The 24,205-nt window shown below is 41.5% G+C and overlaps 1 protein-coding gene across 1 annotated transcript in view; it reads left to right on the forward strand.

Moving 5' to 3' along the window:
- The window catches only part of LOC108803549 (structural maintenance of chromosomes protein 6-like), a 100,381-nt gene that overhangs the window by 31,055 nt on the left and 45,121 nt on the right, over positions 1 to 24,205 (forward strand). Inside the window, exons 9-17 of the mRNA XM_018575385.1 lie at positions 996 to 1,094; positions 4,215 to 4,361; positions 5,545 to 5,633; positions 8,068 to 8,232; positions 10,868 to 11,046; positions 12,432 to 12,633; positions 14,711 to 14,825; positions 18,309 to 18,469; positions 19,191 to 19,326. Coding sequence (XP_018430887.1) covers positions 996 to 1,094; positions 4,215 to 4,361; positions 5,545 to 5,633; positions 8,068 to 8,232; positions 10,868 to 11,046; positions 12,432 to 12,633; positions 14,711 to 14,825; positions 18,309 to 18,469; positions 19,191 to 19,326 — 1,293 coding nt within the window. The remainder of the gene's footprint in view (positions 1 to 995; positions 1,095 to 4,214; positions 4,362 to 5,544; positions 5,634 to 8,067; positions 8,233 to 10,867; positions 11,047 to 12,431; positions 12,634 to 14,710; positions 14,826 to 18,308; positions 18,470 to 19,190; positions 19,327 to 24,205) is intronic.

Raw genomic sequence — 24,205 nt, forward strand, 5'->3', positions numbered from 1 at the left:
TATATTCTATGTTATAGTACCGTGTTTCCCCCGAAAATAAGAAAATGTCTTATATTTATATTGGCTCAAAAAAACACACTAGGTCTTATTTAATTATTTAATGTACAACAATCCACACTTATTCATGTAGAAAAGTCTACATGTGTTCATGTAAATAGGTCTTATATTTTAGCAATTCCCAAAAATAGTACTAGGTCTTATTTTCGGGATAGGTCTTATTTTCGGGGAAACGGGGTAGTATAGCAGACTGGGGTTGTGGCTGTCCGTTCAGGAAGAGCATGTAATGTTATACAATTGTACTGGTTTGGGTTGTGGTATAGGGAAGTTACAGTCAAATCTGTAGCTATAAGGAGGCTTTCACTATGTAAGTTGCTATAGAGAGGGGCACATCTTTGTAGTGATATTTGTATTGTATACCATCTCATTATGTTATAACTTATATGATATGGACATGTGTTCATATTGACATATAGAAGACTTCACAGCACAATGTAATGTGCAGAAAAGCCTGTATGCACTATGCTATATACCAGCCTTTCTCAACTGGGGTGCCCTCTGGCTTCCTCAGGGGGGCATCAATATTTGATGGTACTCTAGGCAAACTATGACGTAGAAGGGGGGGTCCATCACTCCTGTGATGGACTACAATCTCAGGTTTGGTTTACTAATTTGTATAGAGATTGTAGTCCATCCCAGGAGTGAGCTTGGATCGGTGACTACTTTACAACACACACAGGCACCATGGGGAACAGAAGTAGCGGCCCCCCAGAGGGAAGGACAGTGTCGGCACCAATTCAGAGATGATTTGAGGATCTACAGCCGAGTGATACACAAATAAGATACATTTCTGTTAATAGTGGAGGTACCGGTATTTTGTAAGTAACTCCTGAGTTTAGTGTCACTTTAAAGCCATCCATCTCTTTTCTTTACAGGCCACAGTTATGTGCCTTTTTGTGCTTGGTTTTGAAACCTTGTCTATTCATTTTATATTCTAGGTGATTGAGGTGGAAAAACAGCTAAACTCGATTAGGGAACAAATCGCTGCAGAGGAAGAGCGCACAGTAGAGTTTGAGCAGAAGATCAGTGAATGGCAGGTATTGCATACATCCTGTCATGTTGTTATACTCCATGAAAACCTAGCCAGTCAACAGGTATTTTTTTTTAAATTAAAGGGTAAGTTCACCTTTTCGCAAAATGTGAAAAAATAACTTACAGCAGCCTCCCCACCTCCACCTGTCTTTTGCTGTGATGGACCTGCCAGCCCTTGTAATGATCTGTTCACCCGCAGCCAGGAATAGTCATAATTCTCGCAAATGGCTAGTGCTCATTGATCAGCACGGTCACATGACCGGAATGACCAATAAGAAGCCCTTCTTACTACCGGGACCTGGTCACCCGGCTCTGAAAAGTTTCTAATTTGTCATTGCGCTCATGTGACCATGCTGACCAATGAGCACTTATTATTTGCGAGCATTATGATTATTCCAGGCTGCTTGGCTGTTGGTTTTAATGTATGGTGCATGGATCACTATACCAGCTTGCGGGGCGTGGGAAAAGTGGGATGGATACTGCTATCGGTTAATTTTTTCATATTTTGGGAAAAGGTGAACTTACCCTTAAAGTAAACATTGCTTATGTATCTATTTAATACAAAATTAGTCATTTTTACTCAAAATAAAAATGTAAACATATATTGAAATCACCAATCCGTTTAGCATTTGTGTCACAAGAAATGATGTGGCATGAATCGATGGGGTACATGTCAGCTTTACCAAATCACTTTATTACTTTGAGTAAAAAGTGCATTTTATTTGCCATTAATTTAGAACTTTTAGACCTAAACTTTCTCGTGACATAAAGTCTAGGCATTGATGACATTTTCTTTGTCTGTCTGGTGTGTTTTGTGTCATAAGAGACTGCAGAGAGTCTATTGATCCTCACATCTGTCTGATTAGAAACGATAAAGTACAACCATTGGGCAGTACCACTTAACCAGAAGTGAGATTTCACATTTGTAGTGCGCAAATAAAACAAATTAAGTGGTGCTGGGAATGCCTGCACATTCTTTACTCCTTTCCCTCTATTGCCTAAACACAAGCACTCTTGTGGCTGGGTGATTTCTCTTTTTAAAGCCATATCTGTAGACTTTCTGATACTGTTGGATTTGTCCTGCACATTGGACCCTTCTCTGACATCTGTGGCCGGCTTATGGCTTTCATAGTTGCATAGTATTTGAGGTTGAATAAAGACATTAGTCCATCAAGTCCAACCTATTAAGATATCATTCTATTATACCCCTCTATATTAGTAGCCCAGTCATGCGTGCTGTCCAGCCAGGTTTCCGCTATACCCACTATGTCGAAGTCCTCTTCGATTAGCCTAATTTCAAGCTCTTCTATTTGCCAGACTTCTAGCGTTGGTGTACATACATTTAATTCCTCTCTTTTTGTGGGACAAAAGTTTACTACCTTGTTGTTCCCCACTATTTTTATTGTTTCCTGGTCTCTGTTGAGTCAAATCAAACACTTAAATCTGTATAACACCATGATTAACATATTCCTGTCAGAATTCAGTTCTGGACAAATGTAGTTAATGGTGTTGTACACAACTGATGGATTCTACTTGCATAGCAAGCAAATATACTTGTAGCTGATGAGGAAATCATTTGTTGTGGCCTAGTTGGAGGGGGAAGCCCATGCTGCTACATAGAAATCTATAATTTAGTCATAAATGAGTAGGTATAGACTTCAAGCTTTTCCAAGCTGACTACAAGAGCACCTTGGATTACAGTAAATGTGGTGTGGGTTGTAAACGGGTCAGGGCTCCAAGCATTGCAAAGTGTACAAGGCACAGTGAAGGAATATGGAAAAAAAGGCACCTTGTGGTAAGGGAGCTCCTAACAGCAGCGTTAATAAATAGATGGCTTGCATTAAAACAAGAACCCCTCTATGTATATATGTAACATGTTGGCAGGAGTAAGGGAGAGCGCTCGTAGGTGTTCTGTGGTGCTCACTATATGGTTTGCTTACAGATCGGTTTGGTTCATCAAAAACTGGGCTGATTTCATGCTTCCAGGGACCCAAGGGCATCACAAAGCTCACACGTATATGCTTATTGCTGGAATGCAAAATATAAATAAATATATAGTCTACGTTTCCACAACAAAAGTCTCAGATCTTGTGGACGGAGGTGGTCTCTAATCGTGTTTCAGTTCATGGAGTGCCAATGCCATCAAACATGTATTTCACTGCATTATAAGCATGGGCCACCTTTTGCAAAAGTTTAATAAATGCACAGACATTAATAAAATAGAAATGGTGCATAGCAGCCGTGATTTAGTGCATCACGGATATGCTTCACGGATATGCCAGGGATAATAAAAACAAACAAACTACTACTTGTCCAAGGACTAAAGCAGGGGGGCAATCTACCTGTCCCTAATGACAATCTGCTTGTGATGCAAAAAATAATCTTAACCAAAAGAGTATTTAACTGTGCTAAGAAGTGCAGAAGACTGCGCTGACCAAAGAGTGCTCCCAATTTGCAAGCATGATTCAGAATACATGGCACAGGGCTGCACTGGACGGCTACAGATAGTACACCCATACCGGCGAAAGGGAAGGACCATTGGCTGAATGGTAAGTATGGGGCCCCCGGGGGGAGAGAGCCAGATTTGACTGGGTAATTCCATTTTCCTAAATTACGTGGGAAAGTGAGCTTACCCTTTCATGCACATTGTGCATGTTAGAGAGCGCTGCTACGACAATATGGCAGGCAATGGAATGGGGGCAGCAGACTGCGTACGCACACAATGCCCTACGCCTGCATTTATTTGCATGCAGATGGCTGGGATGAGTTTTCATTTTTATTTATTTTTACTTTGTTTTTAAATTGTATTTATCTTATTATATTTAACTTGATTAGTTTTTATATTTTTTTAGCACTTTTAAATTTTTTCCCTTTTCTATTTATTTCCTTTTTTAATTATTTGTTATTATTTTTAACTTTTTTTTTCCACTTAACTTTATATCATACAGAGACTAACAAGGCCCTATCTGATAGTTTTAAGGAAAGGTTTTCAGGAGCAATGCATAATTAGGAATATATTTTGATCCTGGAATGTAGTCAAAGTTCAGTATTGTGCCTTGTAAGTATATCTTAGACGAGTAGCTGACGCCGAGCAGTAAAATTGAATCCGTTTATTTCATTTTGAGGAAAAAGTGAGCAGTGCTGATGAGAATTTCCGAGCTATACAGGAGAAGCTGGAAGAGATCAGCCAGGAGGCTCAGGCGCTGAAACCGCAGTGCATAGCGTTAAAAGATGATGTGCAGCAAAAGAAGAAGTCCTATCATGAATCAGAGGTATGTTCCCTTAACTAGAACGTTTCTTCTTGCCATGGTGTGTTTGTATTCCATCACCAACTCTTAGAGTCTGATGGTATAAACAGGCATCTGGTGTCAGAATTACCCATAGCTCTGGTGGATCTGTTCTGTAAGGTCCATTGCCTGCTGTGTACACAGGTTCAGCTTTATAAAGATTTCAGTTGGCTAGCACTTGTTTTATCCACTTACTTTGTCCTACGTTTGGAAGCAGCCATGTACATAACAAGTGAGCATTGCTTACAGCTTCATTGTTGAGGCTGTGCATCTTCTTCAATGCTCACCTACACATGTTAAAGTGCAACTAATGCCAAAACGTTTTTAGAATGCCTGCCAGGTTTTTGTTGCTGTCCATGTCCCCATTTGGGAGAAAATCCCAAATTTTGGGTTGTCATTAAAACAGGAATAGAGGGGGAATCTTACAATGGTAACACTTCTACAGTTATGGTGACCCTGCTGAACACCATGGGTTTCCCATACTTTAGGGAGATTCCCATGCACTTCCTGTTTGATAGCTACAACAGGAAATGGGAGGAAATTCTTCCAATGAGAGACGGATGGAAAATAAAAAGTTTACAAGGATTATAACATTAACATATATTGCAAGGCTATAGTCCGGTCATGCTGACTGGTGAAATTTGTGACTGACTGGTGAGACACCGCCAAATTTTTCAAGCCCTGATTATAACCCTCCCTTACCCTATCCAAATCCATAAACTGCAGCAGCAGTGACCTTTGTATAATTTTCTTCAGCCGGCGCCATCCCTTGTATACTGGAGTAAGTGTTGTCCTGATCTCCTCTCCAGTAATCGAAACCAGAAGCGACGTGTAGTTTGACCACTTCAGATTTCAGGCTGTCATTTCTGCGGCTGCTTTTGCCAGAGAAGAAGCTAGTGAAGCACGATCAGTGCATCACCCGCTTCAGTGGGGTACATAAGAGACATCACAGATCTAATAGACCCCTGTCACTTTATCTGTGCTTTCACCAGGGGGGTCTTGTTAGCCCCCTAAATCAGGTTTCCTGGCCTGGCAGATAGTGCTGTGCTGTGTGGAAAGCTGTGTATCTCAGGAATGGATATGAAAAAAAATAATCCTTTGGCGTGTGTTTCATCTGTTTATTTAGCTGCTTGCCTATACTACAGCTTAAAACTGAAAATGTGTTTAGGTCGTTTTTAATCGTCACATGATGGGCTTAAGACAACTGGAAAGAGATGCACAGCAGCTGCAGATGCGCATTGAAGAGTTACAGAACAGGTTTGTATGAGTTTTGCTTTTTATCTCTTGATTTAAAAAAAAAAGTACAAATTAAAATTTCAAAAGATGCAGTTTCCTAATGTTAATATTTTAGATCTGGTCTAGGGTTGCAACCAACTAATCAATTAATCGATAATGAGAATAGTTGTCAACTATTCTCATCGATTAGTTGTTTGGATCCCCTACCTCTCTCCTCCATGCTGGGACGAGGGCACAGCAGGCAGTGGGCGGGTGCAGTACCCAGCCTGCTATTCCAATTTGAAATGGCCAATAGCAGGCTGGCTATTGCACCCGCCCACTACCTGCTGTATTTACATTCAGCTGCCGCCCTCGAAATCTTGCCACTGGCTGCTGTCATTTCCGGGCTGAAGCTATTCAAGCGTCATGTACTTCCAATACAATTCTTTAAAAAAATAATAATAATTATAAAAGGTGGGGAAAAAAGTAATTTTCAGTTTTGGCCTGACAAATTCTACTGCGGGAGGTGAGCTGCAGTGCCATTCATTTCAATGCACCCCAAATGCGCCTCCCACGCACAGTGTGATCGCCGCACTGGAACACACGGTACCGCAATACTGTGCGTTCCAGTGCAGTGCGATTGGAAAAAATTGTGCATACCGTTTTATTTTAAAGTAAACTTTAAGTTTGTAACACTCCATTTGTGTATTTTATTTTACATTAAGAATGGTATTTCATTTTTCTTTTTATCCGATTAGTCCAAAAAAATAATTGGCCAACTAATCGAATATGAAAATGATCATTAGTTGCAGCCCTAGTTAGGTCAGGGTTACATAAAGCTGAGGTCCAGCAGATATAAATTACACCAATTATTGCAGTTTTTGTTTTTTAAATACAAGCAATATGTACCTAAATATGATCTTGTGTTAGCCTCTTGCAGTATTTGTACAGCAGAGCTCAGATTGGTAGAGGGAGCAGCAGCACAATAAGACAGTCAGTACTAACGGAACAGGCTGATGAGAGGAGAAAGCAGAGTACAGATTGATAAGCATATCAGTCACTGACCAACCACATGCTGGGGAGGGACAAGACCTGTAAGTGTTATTAAACTGCCACAGGGAAAACCTAGGTCTTGTGCCCTGAAGAATAGATTTGTTCTGTAAAATTCTCATTACTGGATGCACAGAAAGAAAAGAAAACCTTTGGCAGCTCCTATATATATATTTAATGAGTTTTGATTCAACTGGCCATGGTAAATTGGAATAGGCCCTGTCCCTTCCTTGCTATTACCTTGTACTCCCTCTCTCCTCACTGGTCACTACCATTAGTATTACATGACGTGGTTCCCAGGTACATTTTATTAAAGTGTAACTAACCAGGCGCTTACTGTTTGTGCTGTGTGTCATGCCATCTGTGTTTGGGAGCAGCTAAACCTAGAAGTACTAAGAATTTGATGTCTAAAGGGAATCCAGAGACAAAGCATTCCTCTTCTGTGTCTGAATTCTGACATTTACCTACTATACCTGGCTGCAGTCCTCAATAAATCTCTATGGCTCCCATTGTTGTTGAAGCTAATCTCCAGGTAAACAGCTAAATACACATTTGAAATTCTGATTCTGTGATTCTGATCCAGTCAGACTTGTGATCCAGTCTAGTTTTTAATCCCCCCCCCCATTGCATTAAAAATAATCTATCAGGATATAAATATTGTAGTTACCATTGCTGGAGGTCCACATTCCAGATCTGTTTGTGCCTTTTGCTTTCTTCATTTATCTGGAACAAACCTTATTCAGGGTTTTAGTCATCTGACAGACACAGAGCATGCACCTTCAAAGCAAGCCATGGAAGGCAGCTTCTGCGTTTATCCTGACAGATTACTCTCAAAAGAAAACTGTCCTAAAAGAAGCATGGAGGCTGACATTGCCACCTTCTCCCTCTATGAATGGTAGGTGCCTGGCAGTGATGCTGACCCCTTTTTTCTTCAAGCTTTCTTCAAGCTGCCAACCCAGAATAAGTTTGCTGATAAGGACGTCTGGTTACATGTGGACTATTTGGATGTGCAAGCCTGTTCTGGGTCATTATTTGAGAAAGTATTGCACCCAAAGAATCAGCACAACGATCATGTATCTGGCATTTTTAGGAGATCAGCAACGGCAGCATCATATTGCTCTAGGGAAACGTACATTACAAGTTGTACATTCTGGTACAGGACCCACCTCAGCCTGTCATTGGACAGTGAAGGAGCAGCAGTTCACTGATGTTCAGGAACCTGCAGGACTCTGATAACAAGACAAAATCATGAATTAAGAGTTTATAAAAAAAAAATCCTTAATTACTGTATATCTGTACATGATAACTGGATTAAACGATGGTTGCATATATCTGCCTGGAGTTGAGTTTCGATGGCCCCTGGATAGCTGCCTATAATTAATAAAGATAATGGCTTCACAATAAGTTTTGTGTGTTTGTTTTGTAGTGCTTATAACACATCTGACGAAGAAAAGTTGGAGAGACTGAGACAAATACAACTACAGAAACATGAACTAGAGGAACTACACGCTCAGGAGGTCACAACTACGGAGCAGATAGGCCAGTTCCAGGATGCCATATACAGGGACAAAGAAGAACGAAGCAAGCTCCTGTAGGTTCCTTTTTCAGTTTTCTTGCATATACTGTATTATCTTTTTTAACCGCTCGCCGTCCGCCCGTTGTGAAGGACGGACGGCAAAGTCCCATCAGTGGGTTGCCGTAATTAGACGACTTTTTTTTTTTTCTGCTTGCACGCGCCGGGCAGAAAAAACCTGTCCGATGTGAAGAGCCGTTACCGACTGTTTCACATACAAACGATCGGCGGCTCTATAGCCTGCCGATCGTTTGTATGTGCTGGCTGCGTATCCTCCTCCCCCCCCTCGAGTGCATCCGCTACCCCATCTGCAGCCCGGGACCTGTTCGGGAGGGTGTCAGGAGGTAGATGGGAAGGAGTCCAGCATCTTCCTCCTTGCTGATCTCACTCCGTAGTGTGAATGCGGAAGTGATGTGTAATACATCACTTCCGCATTCACCTGTCAGTCCTCTGGCTGCTATAGCCAGAGAGAAGAAGCTGATAAAGCAGATTTCTGCTTCATCAGCTACTTTGGGGGTCCCCAGGTGACATTAGGGGTCTTAGAGACTCCTAATGTCTCCATAAAGGGGACCTGTCAGTGTGACTTTGCTATTATATAGGGGGATTGTTATCCCCCTATGTGATAGCAATAACATTGAGTGTAAAAAAACATAAAAAGAGTAAAACAAAATAGTCACATATAAAAAAAGTTTAAAAAAAACCCCCCAAAAAATCTTTAACTCCCCCACCCCCACGTTTACGCAGATATAAAAGTAAATATGCGTCGATTCCGCCAGCGCGTGAAAACGACAATTGCGCTACACATGTTACATATCACCGCAAACGTCAGGGCGTGAGCAATAATTTCAGGGCCATCAATCACTGATGACACTAAACTGATGAGTGGTAAAAGCTTGTAAAGCATCGCCTATGGCCAATTTTGGGTAATGTAGTTTTTTGAGGTTTTGCGCACGCGCGCAATTTTAAAGCTTGACATGTTTGGTATCTTTCACCCGACGTGACCCCGTCTTTCATATTTTACCAAAAAATTGGGCAATAATAAATGTTTTATATTTTAATCTAGGTGAAACAGTTTTGTTTTTTTTAAATTCGGTAATTTTTCCTTAATAAAGTAAAAAAAAACAAACCCAGTGGTGATTAAATACCTCCAAACTAAAGCTCTATCTGTCCACAAAAAAATGGTATAAAATACTTTTCGGTACCCCTCTGCATGACGGAATAAATGTCAAAGTACCGCAGCGCTCAATACTGAAAAATGGCCGGGACAGGAAGGGGGTGTAAACACCTGGTCAGCAAGTGGTTAAAAAAGAAACTTATTAGTTCTCGATTTGAAATAAATGTTTTGCCCTCCATTGGGAGAGTAAGACTTTCATGAGAACGAATAAAGTGGAAAAAAATCCTCCTCTTTTAGAAACTTTCCTTTTGATGGTCAGGAAATATCATTGGGAAATTGTCTCTCTGTTGGTGAGAGTACAAAGTGATTATAGCAATATGTTCAGGTATGAAAAGGTTTCTGTCCTTCCCTGTTGTATCAAGAGTTATCATTATATATATTGTTCTACAGGATTTATATGGTGCCAACATTTTGGGCAACTCTTTATGATAAGTGATAAGAGTGTTGCTCAAAATGTTGGCACATTTTTCCTTTAAAGTAAAGGAAGGTCATAGAGTCACGACACAATTGAATACAAGAGGGTTAGGACAGATTAGGGACCTGCAGAGGATGGGAGAGAAATCATGGAGGCGAGAATGGGAGGAGGTGAAGAGGAAGCTAGAGAGTAGGAGGTCTTGGGAGGAGCAGAGAGGATGGTTGGGTGATATTTTGAGACAGGGTTGGTGATGTAGCTCGGGGCAGAGTGTAAATGTCTTTGTATGATGTTAGGATTTTGAAATGTATTTGTTGGGCAAGCAGAAGCCTAAGGGGAAATTGGTAGAAAGTGGTGGTGGGCACGGAAATTTTGGTAAGGTGAATAAGTCTTGATCAAAAGTCTGTATTGACGAAACACGTCAGAAGCAGCACTGTGAAACATTCTGGATGTAAGTTTTTTTAACTTTTTATTATTAAAGCATTTAAAAAGGTTTTATACTAGCTTTTATTTTCTGGGCCCTGGTGAGTTAATAAAGAGTATAGGAGGGACGGTCTATTGGAAGGGAACGGTAGTACTGGTACCTAACGATTAAAGTAGAGGAACGTATTGCCCTGGGGACTTATTGCCAATTATATGTTGCAAGATTGATTTACTGCAAGAAGTGTTATCTGACCATTGGTTTTATGGTCTATTGACTTCGGTGAGTGCGGTATTAAAGACACGGGGGTGTATAGCGGTGGAATCGGTGGATTGTGTGGAGTGTGTGGATTGTTTTTCACTCTTTGGGACAATTTGACATCACAAAATACACTGGACTGTGTTGTGATTATTATTTTGTGATTATAACGTAGTTTGTTTTATTTTCACTCTTTTGGACAATTTTGTTTTTATATTTTATTTTATTTGCATGTGTGATGTCTTTCTTTGAGTAAGTTGTTTTATTTCTTTTTTTATGTCTACTGGTTTATTATACTTTTAAGCTGTACCTTTACCATTGGTGTTCCTGCTGTTCACTTTTAACATTAAAGATCTTTCACCTTATATGACTGTTTGATTGTCAACAGTAATGAAGAACGTGATCTGAAACACGAAATGGAAAGATTGAAAATGCAAATAAAGGAGTTCCAGGACAGCAAAACAGACGGACTGAAGAGGTTTGGACCAAATATGCCATCCCTTTTGGCAGCGATTGATGATGCCTACAGACAGGGGCGCTTCAAGGAAAAACCCATTGGACCGTTAGGTATGTTTTGTGATATTCTATCCTGATCTACATCTGGTGAATGTGTTTTATGTTATGTGAATATTCCTGTCACATTTCTCCTTTGAGCTGTAGATAGCAGATGATGTGTATATGTTGCTGTTTTGTTTCCTTCGTCTTTCCGGTCACTATTTTGCAACAACATAAGTAAAATAGAAGAATGGAGTACAGAGGAATGGCATATATGTCTGTTCTGTATGCACAAAAAAAAAAAAAAATTGGCTGCATATATGGATCCTTTAACGTAACGTTCAGTGTTTTGATGGATAGAAGCGGTAAAAACAAGTATTTTATTTTTAAGATTGTGATTGTTTCTGATACATGATTCTTGATCAAACTAAATATCATTGAGTTAGGGTTTTCTCTACTTTAAGCCTTAGTTCACCTAAAGCTCATATTTCAGGCTTTTGTAGATGCTGAAGAGTTAAAGTGTAGGCCTTTTAGTGGGTTCCGTTGCTCTCCCTCATCACCCCAGACAAGTCACACGCCTGTCTGCATGCTGCACAGTCTCTTCTTGAATACCTTACCTGTCGGTTCTGCTTTTGCTATACATACATGCCACAATTTATTTAATTCCAGTGCAACGTTCTCACTCAAAAAATAAGGCCTTTCCATTGGAGTGAATGGAATTTAAATTGCACATGCACATTCCGGGTTCTCAAGTACTCTGAGTCTCACATTTCTGTGCGGTAAGCAGATGCTGACTCCGAATAATACTGAAAATAAAGTTAGCTCTGCCCTGGAGAGACAAGCAGATAACACTATTGTCAGGGGCAGTACTGTGATCTCTCTGATGGTTGATACATACATACTCTATAAATATTACACTTGCACATTAGGCTATATGCACTATACACAGAGGCATCACAAGGGGGGTGCAGGCGGTGCGGCCCGCACCTGGGTGACACCATTGGATGGGGTGACACCAAAATGACTGTCATTTTGATGTCACCCCCTCTAAAAAGTCGGGCACTCGGTCATGGACCGAGAGCCCGACCATGTCAGGAGAGAGGAGGGGACCCGGCGGCATACCTCATTCCGCCGGGGGAACGTCCCCTCCTCTCTCTGCTGGCATCCATCACCAGGATGGCCGCCGGCAAGAGTTGATTTGATGGCCGTGTATGCGCGATGATGACACAGCGGGGTTTCACCCGCTGTCCGCTCTGGGTGACACCCGGCCTCAGGACTCCCCTGACTATGCATGAAAAATGTGTGGTGCTCGGTCCTTGTCAAATTGATAACTAAACAAGACAGCTGCTCCCTGGTTATGCTATGTGGCCACATCTTCAGTTTGGTGGGTTCTCTTTTTTCTTGCTTTGTTTTTTAGTTTGTTTCATTGATAACCAATGTTTCTATTGTCAATTTAGGTGCTTGCATTCGTCTGAAAGACCCACAGCTTGATCTTGCAGTAGAAAGTTGTCTGAAGTCCCTGCTCCTTGCTTTCTGCTGTGATAATCACCAAGATGAGAGAACTCTGCAAAATCTGATGTCCAGGGAGTTCCAACATGATGAACGACCTTCGATCATCGTACATGAGTTCCGAGACAGAGTGTATGATGTCTCACAACGGTATTCTATTTTTTATTTAGTGCTCGCACCTGAAATGCAAGCACGTTTGCATCCCCCACCCATTTAATTGCTCTGCAGGCATTGTTGCCATTATCAGGTCAGGGCTGCCTGTTATTGCATTTGATAAGCAGCCTCCACCTGTTTTTTCCCCACCTATCCTTTCTGCCCTCACTGAGGAACTTCTGGATTCGGGACAGTGTTGGGGGCGTTTTCTACCCTATTATTGCCCAGAGAGTCATAAACCCTTCCCAAGGGCCCTCCCATATATTTCTCTATGGTCCATTTGAGGAATGCAGCTCTGGAGAATTCGGAGACTTAGGGTTACACTTCTGCCTTCAGGAGAAACGGACACACAAATTAAAGGCTGTCACACCTGCCAGTTTTGCTTAGTGTCCTCAGAAGAATGGGTATCTTCTTCTTCTCTTATGCTTTATTATTTTGGTTTGTTTTGTTTCTTTGGCCAGATTCTACTATCAAGAGCTGCTAGATGATTTAGGGCAGGCTCACACCATTTTCCGGACTAGATCTGGAACGCAGTGCATTGTGTTTTGCTGCGCTTGTACCACTATTTTGCTGCGTTCTGGAGGTGTTTTTTTTTTTTTTTAGCTTAAAATGGGCTTCCAGGTGCGTTCCAGTGCATTTGCATGCATTTTTGATGCGTTTCCATGTGTTCCAGTGCATTCCAGACAAGACAAAATGAGACATGCAGTATTTTTCTGGTCTGGTCTGAAACGGACTGTGCTAGTGTGAACAGAAGCCAGAAATAGCATAGGGATACATTAGGATGCATTTTGAGTCCAGAAACAATCTGGTCTGGTCTGGAGATGATCTGGATGTGATGTGAATAGGCCCTTATGTGGGATAATATTAATCCTGGAAGTTTCTCTAGCTAGCTGACAAAACTGAGAGATTCATCCCAGAATAAGTGAGATCCTGGAAGTTTCTCTTGTCAGGAAGCAGGTGGTTTTCTAGTCTGTGTAATGAGGATTCATCCTGCAGTGGTCCAGAGTTCCCATGGTCATCTTTTCATTTAAAGGTCACAGTCCTTCCCAGTCACCGTGCTGTGGATCTTTCCTGCAATGGTCCTGTGTTCCTATCTAGTGAGTTATATCAGCTACTATTTCTGAGGTCAGGCCAGTTTTGTCTGAGGATTCCTTTTTATGTTAGAACCAGAACCGTAAAGGTTGTGAGCACTCTAACCATGTTTTTCAATCTCGAGGGGTTTTGTCCTCCTCTGAAATCTTCAGAGTTGTTTCCCTCAATGGACACTGAGAAAAGGATTTAACAGTAAGAACAAAATCCTATTTGTGTTACTCCAGAGGCCTCTTGGAAGCTGTGCTGACATCAGTACACCTGCATTATAATTGCAAAAAAAAAACTACGTTGTCACATAGGCACATATATCGTATGCAGGTGACGGCAGCCTGGTAGCTAGAAAGAGGGATGTTTATGTAAAAAAACTAAATTACATTGAAATTGTTCTTTAAAAAGCTTGTTTAGTTTAGAGGGTGTGTAGATTAAAAGCATATTTACCCTTTTCCCCGCTGCCAGCATCTGCTGCTCATCCTATACTATAGTCTTCTGGAATGTGGGCAGACCCTCATCATGATATTACAGAGGCCAGTGGCTTTATGGGCCTGGATGTAAGGCAGGGAGGAAGGCTGCAGGAATGAGGTATAAGGCTAATCCTCTAGTCTACACACCCCCTAGACTGATCAAGTTGTCAAACCTTGCTATCTGGGAAGGTAGGGGTGGCACATGATACTCATATTTTGCTTCTGACTAGTTCAATTTTAAGAACTATCCCACCTCAACCTAACCACTCAACCATCATGTTCTCAAACAATTCATCCCCACACAGCTACCTCCCCATGTATCACTTCTCCCTCCCTTTTAGATTGTAAGCCCTCAAGGGCAGGGCCCTACTTACCATCTTGTCTGAATTATATTGTGATTGTAATGTCTTCCCTATATTGTAATGCGCTGTGCAAACTGCTGGCGCTATATAAATCCTGTATAATAATAATAATAAAAATTTACTGCATTTAGAGCTGACATACTTATATTTTTTATTTAGTGCTGTTTACCATTCTACATACCCAACTGTATTGACGGCTATAGAGATTGATAACCCTGTGGCCGCTAACTGCCTGATTGATATGAGGGGAATTGAAACCGTGCTGCTCATTAAGGTATCTTGTTTTGCTTTACTAAATACATATTACTGTGATGATCTGCTAATCACTTTTCCTGTCTGTGCCTTCGCTTATAAACCATGGATTGTTGGGATCTCATTTTATGACATTCAATAAAAACAAAAACAATATGCTTATTATTTGGCATTGTTGATCTTGCGGACAAAAGAAAACCGACATGTCTTTGGTATGAATAAAATATCTCTTTATGGATTTTATATGTATACTTAAAGGAGAACTATGGGGTCAGTGCTTTTCCCCATAGTTCTCCTCGGGTTAACGGGAGGGCATAAACTAGCATCCTCCTATGACCCAAAGCTCAGTATACCGCAAGCTACAGCTTGCGGTTAACAAATAAAGTACTGGATGGACGGATCCCCTTGCGAGTGCCGGTTTTTCACCTATTGCGTAGTGAAGGCTCTGGCGGAAGCTTTACCAGGCACAGAGGTTTGGGCAGCGGGATTGGAGACGAGAGTAGAGCTGCTCAATGTGTCTAAACTCCTGCCCTTCGTCGCCTTATTCTAGATGTGACTTTAATATGTCAAACCCTACCAGAATGGTCAAAATGCCTTAAGAGATTTCTCTGCTTGTGCAGTGAATCCCTCCCTGATAGAGCTTGTAGAGCAGATGACTGGAGCTTTACATTTTTAACTGTGATTTGTCTGCTGGATGCATCTCGGCTTGTCTCCCAAACTGGTCTTTTGTTAGTACACATGCATAAAGCAATTTGGTTAAATTGCTGTTCTACAGATCCTGTGCCCAAGGAGTACCTCATGGTCTTTTTAGGGACAGCATCTCTTTGGCTCAGCCCTCAATAATTTTATCACGGATGTCACTGGAGGCAAGAGCACCCAACTGACTTGGAGTAAGAAGAGCAAAATGACATTGGTCATATAAGGTCAATGATGTCACCAGCACACCACCTGTTTATTTAATTGAAGGCCGGTTACTTCTGGGTTTCTACAATCCTGAGCTCAGCCCACTTCTAATTGCTTGTACTATATGTGTGTGCTCATGCGTGTATTTCCCTAATTCGTATTTTGGATTGTGGTCTGTGAGAAAGCTTGCTAAAGTCAGATAGTCAGATGGAAAATTCTCGGCCAGTGACTGCATTCTATTAGATGCAGTCACTGTTTAAATGACACTAAACTCGGTAGTTAAATCTTAAAAATGCATTCAAGCACCTTAACTATTACCAAAAAATGTACCTTGTTAGTGTATCACTGACCTCCTCAAATCATCTCTGAATTGGTGCTGACACTCTCCTTCCTACTGGAGGAGGCCTACTTTTGTTCCCCATGGTCCCTGTGTGTGTTGTAAAATAGTCACCGCTCCAAGCTCACTCCCGTGATGGACTACAATCTCACATTTAATTTACTAATTTGTATTTCTACAGATTGTAGTCCATCATGGGAGTGAGCTTGGAGTGACTATTTTACAACACACACAGGGACCATGTGGAATAAAAGTAGCCACCCTCCAGAAGGAAGGACAGTGTCCGCGATGATTTGAGGAGCTCAGTGATACAATAAGGTACATTTTTTGTTATTGGTTAAGGTGCTTGAATGCATTTTAAGGGCCCGTTCACACCAATTCCTGTGTGTTCCAGCACGTATAGCTGCTGGAACGCACTGGATCGCATAGTGGAAGCGGGCATTGCTGTGCCATACGTTCCGGTGCGGGTGATCGCACAGTGGGCCGGGAGGCGTGGCTGCAGTGACATTGACTTGAATGCACAGTCACGCTCCCTCCTGCCCCAGAACTCAGGAAGGTATCCACTATGGGCTCCAGTGCATTCCAGCAGCTAACCGTGCTTGAACGCACTGGAATTGGTGTGAAAGGGGCCCTTAAGGTTTAACTCCTGAGTTTAGTGTCACTTTAAGTATTCAGGCAGCCATGGTTGTCAGTGGTGGGGATTCCTTTATCCACGCTATTTAGGGCTGACGAGAGATAATCTATACGTATATGGCTAGCTTTTCATGAATACAGTTTTGCCCTAGAAAGAAATTGGAGTCTCATTTAATTTTAAATCTCTACTGGACACAGAATCCTCCATGGCAAAACAAAACTCTCACTTCGGCTTTATCCTGAATGGAGGTGAAAGTGTGTTAAGAAAACGAAAGTCTACCTTGGCTTCTATATTATGGAACGATATGTATGAATGTTCATTTATTAACCTGTATTTGTGGGAGGGGATTATGGCTGCATAAACTCCTCCTTTTCAGTTGCATGTGTGTAACATCCAGTTCGAGTCTTGCTCTAGTCCAGTGTGTGTTTCTGTCATGTCATTGTTATTGTCTGCCTGCCTGTACAATATTAAGGTATTCCTAACTGCACATTGCACCAACTCACAATGGCTGCCACGTGTAGTTACTGTCAGCTGTCCTTATATATTACATGCACATACTGTAGGTTGACAAAGATTGGTCTCAGCCATTTCAACTGCATATAAGCAAGATTTGATATTCTAACAGGTGATGTTTTGACACTTAATCTTGTGGTACAACTCCGCTATGCTAATATCAGACGTGGGTTGCGTGACGATAATTTCAGCAGTTATGCTCATTTTATGGGTAGAAGACATAGGCTATGGTCCCTCTGAATTATAGACATTGCTTGTTGGGTAATGATGCCACTGCAGCTTCTTATCATGCTTTTCTGACCTTGTTAAAACACCAAGTACATCAGTGGTCCTCATGGTATTCAGTCGTACCTAACCCTTAGATACCGATGGCATTAGTATTCAACTGCTTAGCTATGTAATATGACTCATTCTGTATTAGGGCTGCAACAACTAATCGGCTAAATCGATAGTGAGAATAGTTGGCAACTATTCTCATCATCGATTAGTTGGTTGGGGTTTCATACAACTAATGGATTAGTTGAAAAAATAATCGGGTAACTGATGGATTATGACAAAAATCGTTAGCTGCAGCTCTATTCTGTATCCATCGCCATGTCTCTCAAATAGCCTCTGTTAAATAATCTATCTGTATATTTTTGTCCCCTTTTAGGGGTACCCAACAGCGTGGCCACGGGCACACCTCAGGCTACATTAGCTTATTGGTACAATTCAGCCCACCCTAGATTATCTATTATACGGTATTTATATACGGTATTTATATACCCGATCACAAGTATGAAAGTTTAATTTATTAACCTGTATTTGTGGGAGGAGATTACGGCTATATAAACACCTAATCTTCCCTTACCTGCCTGACGTTGTAGGGGAAGCATTTGCCCTCACCCATCCCTCTTTATTTATAATTTCAAATTCCATCACCTTTTCATTTGGTATGCCCCCTTTTAGGCGTACCTAACAGCGTGGCCATGGACGCACCTCAGGCCACATTACTTTATTGGCACAACTCAGCCCACACTAGATTATCTATTATATGGTATTTATATACCCGACCACAAAGATTATTATTTAAAGGAAATGCCTGTGTTTACAATGTTGTACTGATGATCTGTTATCAGAATAACAGTGAGGCTGGAGATGTGATGCAGAAAGGACAATTACCTACAAACTGCAGAGAAGCTTTTACTGCGGATGGAGACCAAGTGTTTAAAAACTGCTACTATTTCTCAGACGTCAACCGAGCCAGATACCTGAGCCGAGATGTGGAAATGGAGATCGGGTGGGTACATCATTGCTTTGTTTGTGTTTGTTCTTGTGTCATATAATGCATTCGTGACCGAACTATTAAAGGAAATATTTCCTGAGGAACCGATTGCTTCCCTTGTGAAATACTAATACTTTGCTGTGATGTTAATCCTCTGGCTTCACTACTTTGGGGTATCCGTAAATATTGGCCCTATAATTATTGCTCACTCTGGTGTGCACGGCAATAAACAATATGTGTAGCGCGATCGTAGTTTTCGTATGTAGCCACAACCGACGCGTGTTTGTGTGAATGCGCACGCGCTCGCTGGGGACTTTACTTTTTTTTTTTAATATAGTTGCTATCACATAAGGGGGCAAGCCCCCTATGTGATAGCATATTGGTGATGACTGGCATATTGGTGATGACAGGTGCTCTTTAAGGTGACACTAGGGGTCCAAAAGACCTTTCCACTTTAAATAAGCTATTAAAGTGCAGATTTTGTGAACAGAGTCCGCTGGGCTGTACTGCCACCGACGTATGTTATACGTCGACCTATTTTGTCGACATATATGACGTATGTCATATGTCGGTGGCAGGGAAAGTGTTAAAGAACAACACCTGATAGAAAAAGAAACGTACTGTTCCGTGGTGGTCAATATAAATAAGTAATATAAAGCCAAATCTTTACCAATCACTTTTTAGGATGCTTAATGTCTGTAGAATGGATCTTTAATACATTGTTTGTTTTCTGCAGTCACCTGGAAGGAGAAATTGGTAATTTGAACTCCCAATTATCCACAGTCCATCAAAGGGTTCTTTCCTTAGACAACGACATCAGGAAAAATGAAGACTTTCTACGTCCGCATTATGACACAAAGAAAAGGATACAAGTAAGTTGCGGAGCAGTTTTATTTATAGTCATGTAAATATGAAATAATACATATGAGTATTAAATGTTTACTACTTGTGGCCAGCTTCCAGCGCATTCACTGATGTACACTCACCAGCAGGGCTCTGCTCTGTCCTTAGCGCTGTAATTTACTGTGCCTGGGCTATAAAATGTTTGTCACTCACTTTTTGCCTTGATGTGGTCACTGTGTTTCTGCAACTGTGATAACTGTTTGTGCTGCATCTGTGATCCTGCCTGCATAGGGACTGTGTTCCCCATTAGGGTGACACACATGAATTACACATTTTATACGTGCCTACATCCTGCTGCATGTCCCTTTTTATAATCAGTTGTGTTGAGAACTATAACATGATATTTCACGTATATTTACTTGACCGTGTGGGACTTTCTAAAGTCAGATCCTGAAAATAAAAACATTGATCGCAATTATTTTACAGGAACTCGCCCCTCTCCTCACTTTAAGTGTTGTGGGCACCACCTGTTCTTTTTCACTGCATTTTGCTGCATGCCATTTGCTACGTTTTTCTTTTCCTTATGTGCTGCCAGAACCTTGCTCTGAGTGCTCATTGCTTTGATAGAGATGTCTGTACAATGCCACTATCCAATATGGCACCTGAAAAAACTAAACAAATACACAATTTTATTTTAAACTGTTCTTAAAAGTGCCACATTTACCATTGTGTAGAAATCCGTTGATGTCCACGTTGGTCTTTACTGTAGGCACACTTTGTTTATTTACTTATTTTTTTAAAACATATGCCAGCGTTGTACACGAGTGTACATGATGCAGACATATGCAGTTGATGTATAGCTCCTCCCACACCCAGACAGAGTATTGTGTGTAAAGGCAAAGCTGGTGTTTAATGATCGTGTTATAATGGAGACCCTGAGTGGCCCCAAAACATTGCTTTGTGACTATATGTATGTACATAATAAAATGACCACTCGTTGAAGATTTTACTTTGGTGAGCTGGTGATATATTTTACTACATGTTATAATGGGTACACACTAAATGAAGGTCCTGGAAAGTTCTGATTTGTCTTGTGAATCATAGTTACATAGTTGTTGAGGTTGGATTAAGACTCAGGTCCATCGAGTTCCCCGTGTGGTTGTCTGTGTTTTTAGTTACTAAGATTATCTGTACCCGGTATATCTCGTTCTCTGAGAAAAATAAAATAACTGGTCTTGAATGATTCCATACTCTCAGCTGATACCACTGTCTGTGGAAGGGAGTTCCACAATGTTACGGCTCTCACAGTAAAGAATCCCCATCGCACTTTAAGATTTAAACCTTTTCTCTTCCAACTTCAGATGGTGGCTTCTGTCTTCTTAAGTGGACAGTAAACAGTTTATTACTGATTTATCCCATCACCATTATAAAATTTGTACATTAACATCATGTCCCCTCCCAGTCTCCTCTTTTCCAGAGTGAACAAGTTTAATGCATGCCTTTCCTCATAGTTTAGGTCCTCTAACCTCTTGATTAGCTTTGTCGCCCTTCTCTGGACTCTCTCCAGCTCAAGGACATCCTTTCTGTGGATCGTTGACCAAAACTGAACCACATACACAAGATGTGGCCGGACCAGTGTTTTGTACAGGGGGAGAATTATTGATTTGTCTTTAGAGTACATTTCTTTTTTTTTTTTTCAAATTATGTATTTACGTAGAATTTAAGGAACATCAGGAGAAACCAATGTAAACAATTAACATTCAAGTGAAACAAAACAAACATTGCACAGATATTCACCCCAAACCTGACTGAGATACGTCATTGAGATAAACCCAACTCTCCTGAATACTGCAATTAACAATAAGTAGGTTCCCTCTGTCCCCGAACATTTTCACTTTTGTATTTAAATCTCAGAAATGCAAGAAAGACAAGAGTAATCAAAAAGAAAAATCCAATACTTATCAGCAAACTAAACACGGAGTAGAGTCAGCTAGCAGATTAGGAAAAAAAAAGGGAGAATAACAACCAGAAGCAGAAAAAAAGGAGGGTACAAGGAAGGAGGAGAAGGCAAAAGGAGGAAAAAAGTGGGGTTGTATACCAAGGGATATGGCAGAATCCCAGGTCACAAAACACTCCATCGCCCAGGTCACAGAGCATGAAGAGCTTCTCATGTAGAGCAAGCTTGGCTATAGTCCGGAGACTCCTTAAACTTGAGCCACGGGTACCAGGTAGCCGTAAACTTATCACAGTGATCATACAGGCGGGACGCCAAGTCTTCCATTAGGCGAATCTCCTACACTCTATTCAGCCACATTGCCAATGTTGGTGGTGAGGACTGCTTCCATTGAGCTGGGATACAAGCCTGGGCAGCATTTATTAGATGGATCAGCAATCAGTTCTCATACAACTTAATCGAGTGAGATGACAGGTGAAGGAGGCAAGGTTTAGGGAGAGACGGACATCCATTATCTTATGAATGAGGTCAGTCACTTGCTGCCAAAAGGGCCATATGCGGGGACATTCCCAAAATATGTGAAGAAGGGTACCTGGGTTCTCAGCACCACACCAACACATGTTAAACGACGAAGGGAGCATTTCATGCAGGAGAGTCGCAACCCTGTACCATCTAGTGAGTAATTTATATCCCACCTCTCGATTTCTATAAGAGATAGATGACTTATGTGCAAAAAAATAGTATACGGTCAGTTTCCTGCGGGGTGTTCTCAACCCCCGCATCCCTATCCTATTGCTTTACAAACCAGGACGGAGGGAGCGGGCACTAATCCACCAAGCATCTGACCACCATGACCAGGACATGTCTGACTTGACTGCCCAAAACATAATTTCCCGAAAGATTTCATGGATCTCAAAATAGAAATCTTCCCCTTGAGGGATCTAACAAAATGGGAAATTTGCATAGCCCCCCAATGGTCTAAAGTAGGGTCCACTAGGGTTTGAGTTTGATCCACAGATTTCCACCAGAACTCATCTGTGAAATGGAAGGTAAGGACTTGTTCAGATTCTGTAAAGAGCCGAAAGCGAGAACCAAACATACCAGGAGGAAAATGTGTATATCCAATGACAGGCATTATAGGTCGAGGTCAGTGGGGACATATGTGAATAGGGAAAGGTTGACTCAACAATATTCATTGTGGCCTTGATATGAGGATTTAACCAGGACCTCAGAGGTAATTTGGGGAATATCCACGGTATGCCACTGTGCGGAAGATCGCATGCATCTTGCTCCAGACCCACCCAAAGTTTACGGTCAGTCTACTATCCTCGCTACGGGAGCTGGTTTATAATACATATCCGTGTCTGGAAATCCTATACCCCCAGACAATTTTAAACTAATGAGAATGCTACATTTGTTTCTGGCTCCCTTATGGGCCCATAAAGAGGAGAGAAAGGCCGGAGCGCAGGTACTTCAGAAAAGCCAAAGGTATTGTCACAGGTAGGGTCTGGAACAATTACAGCAATTGGGGAAGGATATTCATTTTCAGGATGCTGTTGCAACCAAACCGAGTAAAAACCCAATGGACCCACCACTTTAGGTCAGCTAAGATCTGCTTCTGAAGAGGGAGAAAGTGAAGGCAGAAAGTGCTTTTGAGGACTGTGGGGATCGACACTCCCATTTATGTAATATGAGCCGCAGCCCATTTGAATGGGAAACTAGCTTGAATCTGGGACCCGAGACATTCCACATTCAAAAAATATCTTAACGTCAGAGAGATCACTATATCTCTCCAGCTCCGATAGTAAATTCGGTAGAGATGTTTCCATATGTGTCACATAAAACCGGTCATCCGTGTATGTGGATGTTTTATGATGACCGGACATCGTTTCTATACCTTTAGTGTGTATACTGTGGATCAATGGCTCTAAGGTCAGGATATAGATGAATGGAGAAAGTAAACACCCCTGTTGGGTCCGGTTTTATATGTAGAAACTGCTTCATTGACCCTTACCAACGCAGATGGGTGTGAGTACAGAGCTCCTATCCATTTCTGCATGTTAGGACCCTGACCTATATACATCAACGTTGCCCACAGAAAGGACCAGCTGACCCAGTCCTGTGCTTAGAGCATAAACCATAGCCAAAGTGACTCCAAGTCCATGTAGATCCCCTTTTACAAATAACAGTCCCCCACTGGGGTCTCCATAGTGGAGGGCATATTTCCAATGGATCCCCCGGGCCAAAATGATGCTAACTCATTTGGATTTGGAATCAGTGGAAAGGGGAATGGTAGTCTACAGAGCAACGATGATTATTTAACTTAAGAACATTATCTACTCTAAAGTGAGTCTCCTTCATGAATGCTTCATGTGCACGTACCTGCCAGAGGTCAACCAAAAGGTCAGAGCGTTTTTGAGGGGTAGTTAGTAGATAGAGGAAAAAAGGGGGGGGGGAAGGAAAGAGATAAAGGAGCAGAGAAAAAAAGGCGAAGAAACAAAGGGCAAGTGTTCGAAAGTGGAAAGGCACAGTAAGCACAAGAAAGCAAGGGAAAACCGCACAGTTGGTGAAACCAAGAAAGTGCATGGATGTTCCTACAACTACCTCCTTTTCACGTGGGGGATCTGTCCATAGTGGGGAAGCAGGCAACCATAACAGCATCCGGAGATGCACGTAAGGAGACTTAAGGAGTAAAGAATAACTATCCGCCTCCTCCGCGTCAGCTAGGTAACCCAGATTCTAATATCGTGTGTACATCTCTATTTACCATAGTATTGCCACATGTTTACCTGAAATCAGGAAAAACTTAATAGCAAGTAATCGGTATCCCATGGATCATAAGGATAGTACTAGCTAGTAAATATGTGCATATATCCAGGGACTCTGCTAGACTGACACTTACATAAAATGAGTGTCTGTGAGGCCCCGGGCAACAATGCTAGGCGACCACTTAA

This window comes from Nanorana parkeri, unplaced genomic scaffold, assembly GCF_000935625.1.
Source record: "Nanorana parkeri isolate BGI_ZX_2015 unplaced genomic scaffold, ASM93562v1 scaffold53, whole genome shotgun sequence".
In the NCBI taxonomy this organism is placed as follows: Eukaryota; Metazoa; Chordata; class Amphibia; order Anura; family Dicroglossidae; genus Nanorana; species Nanorana parkeri.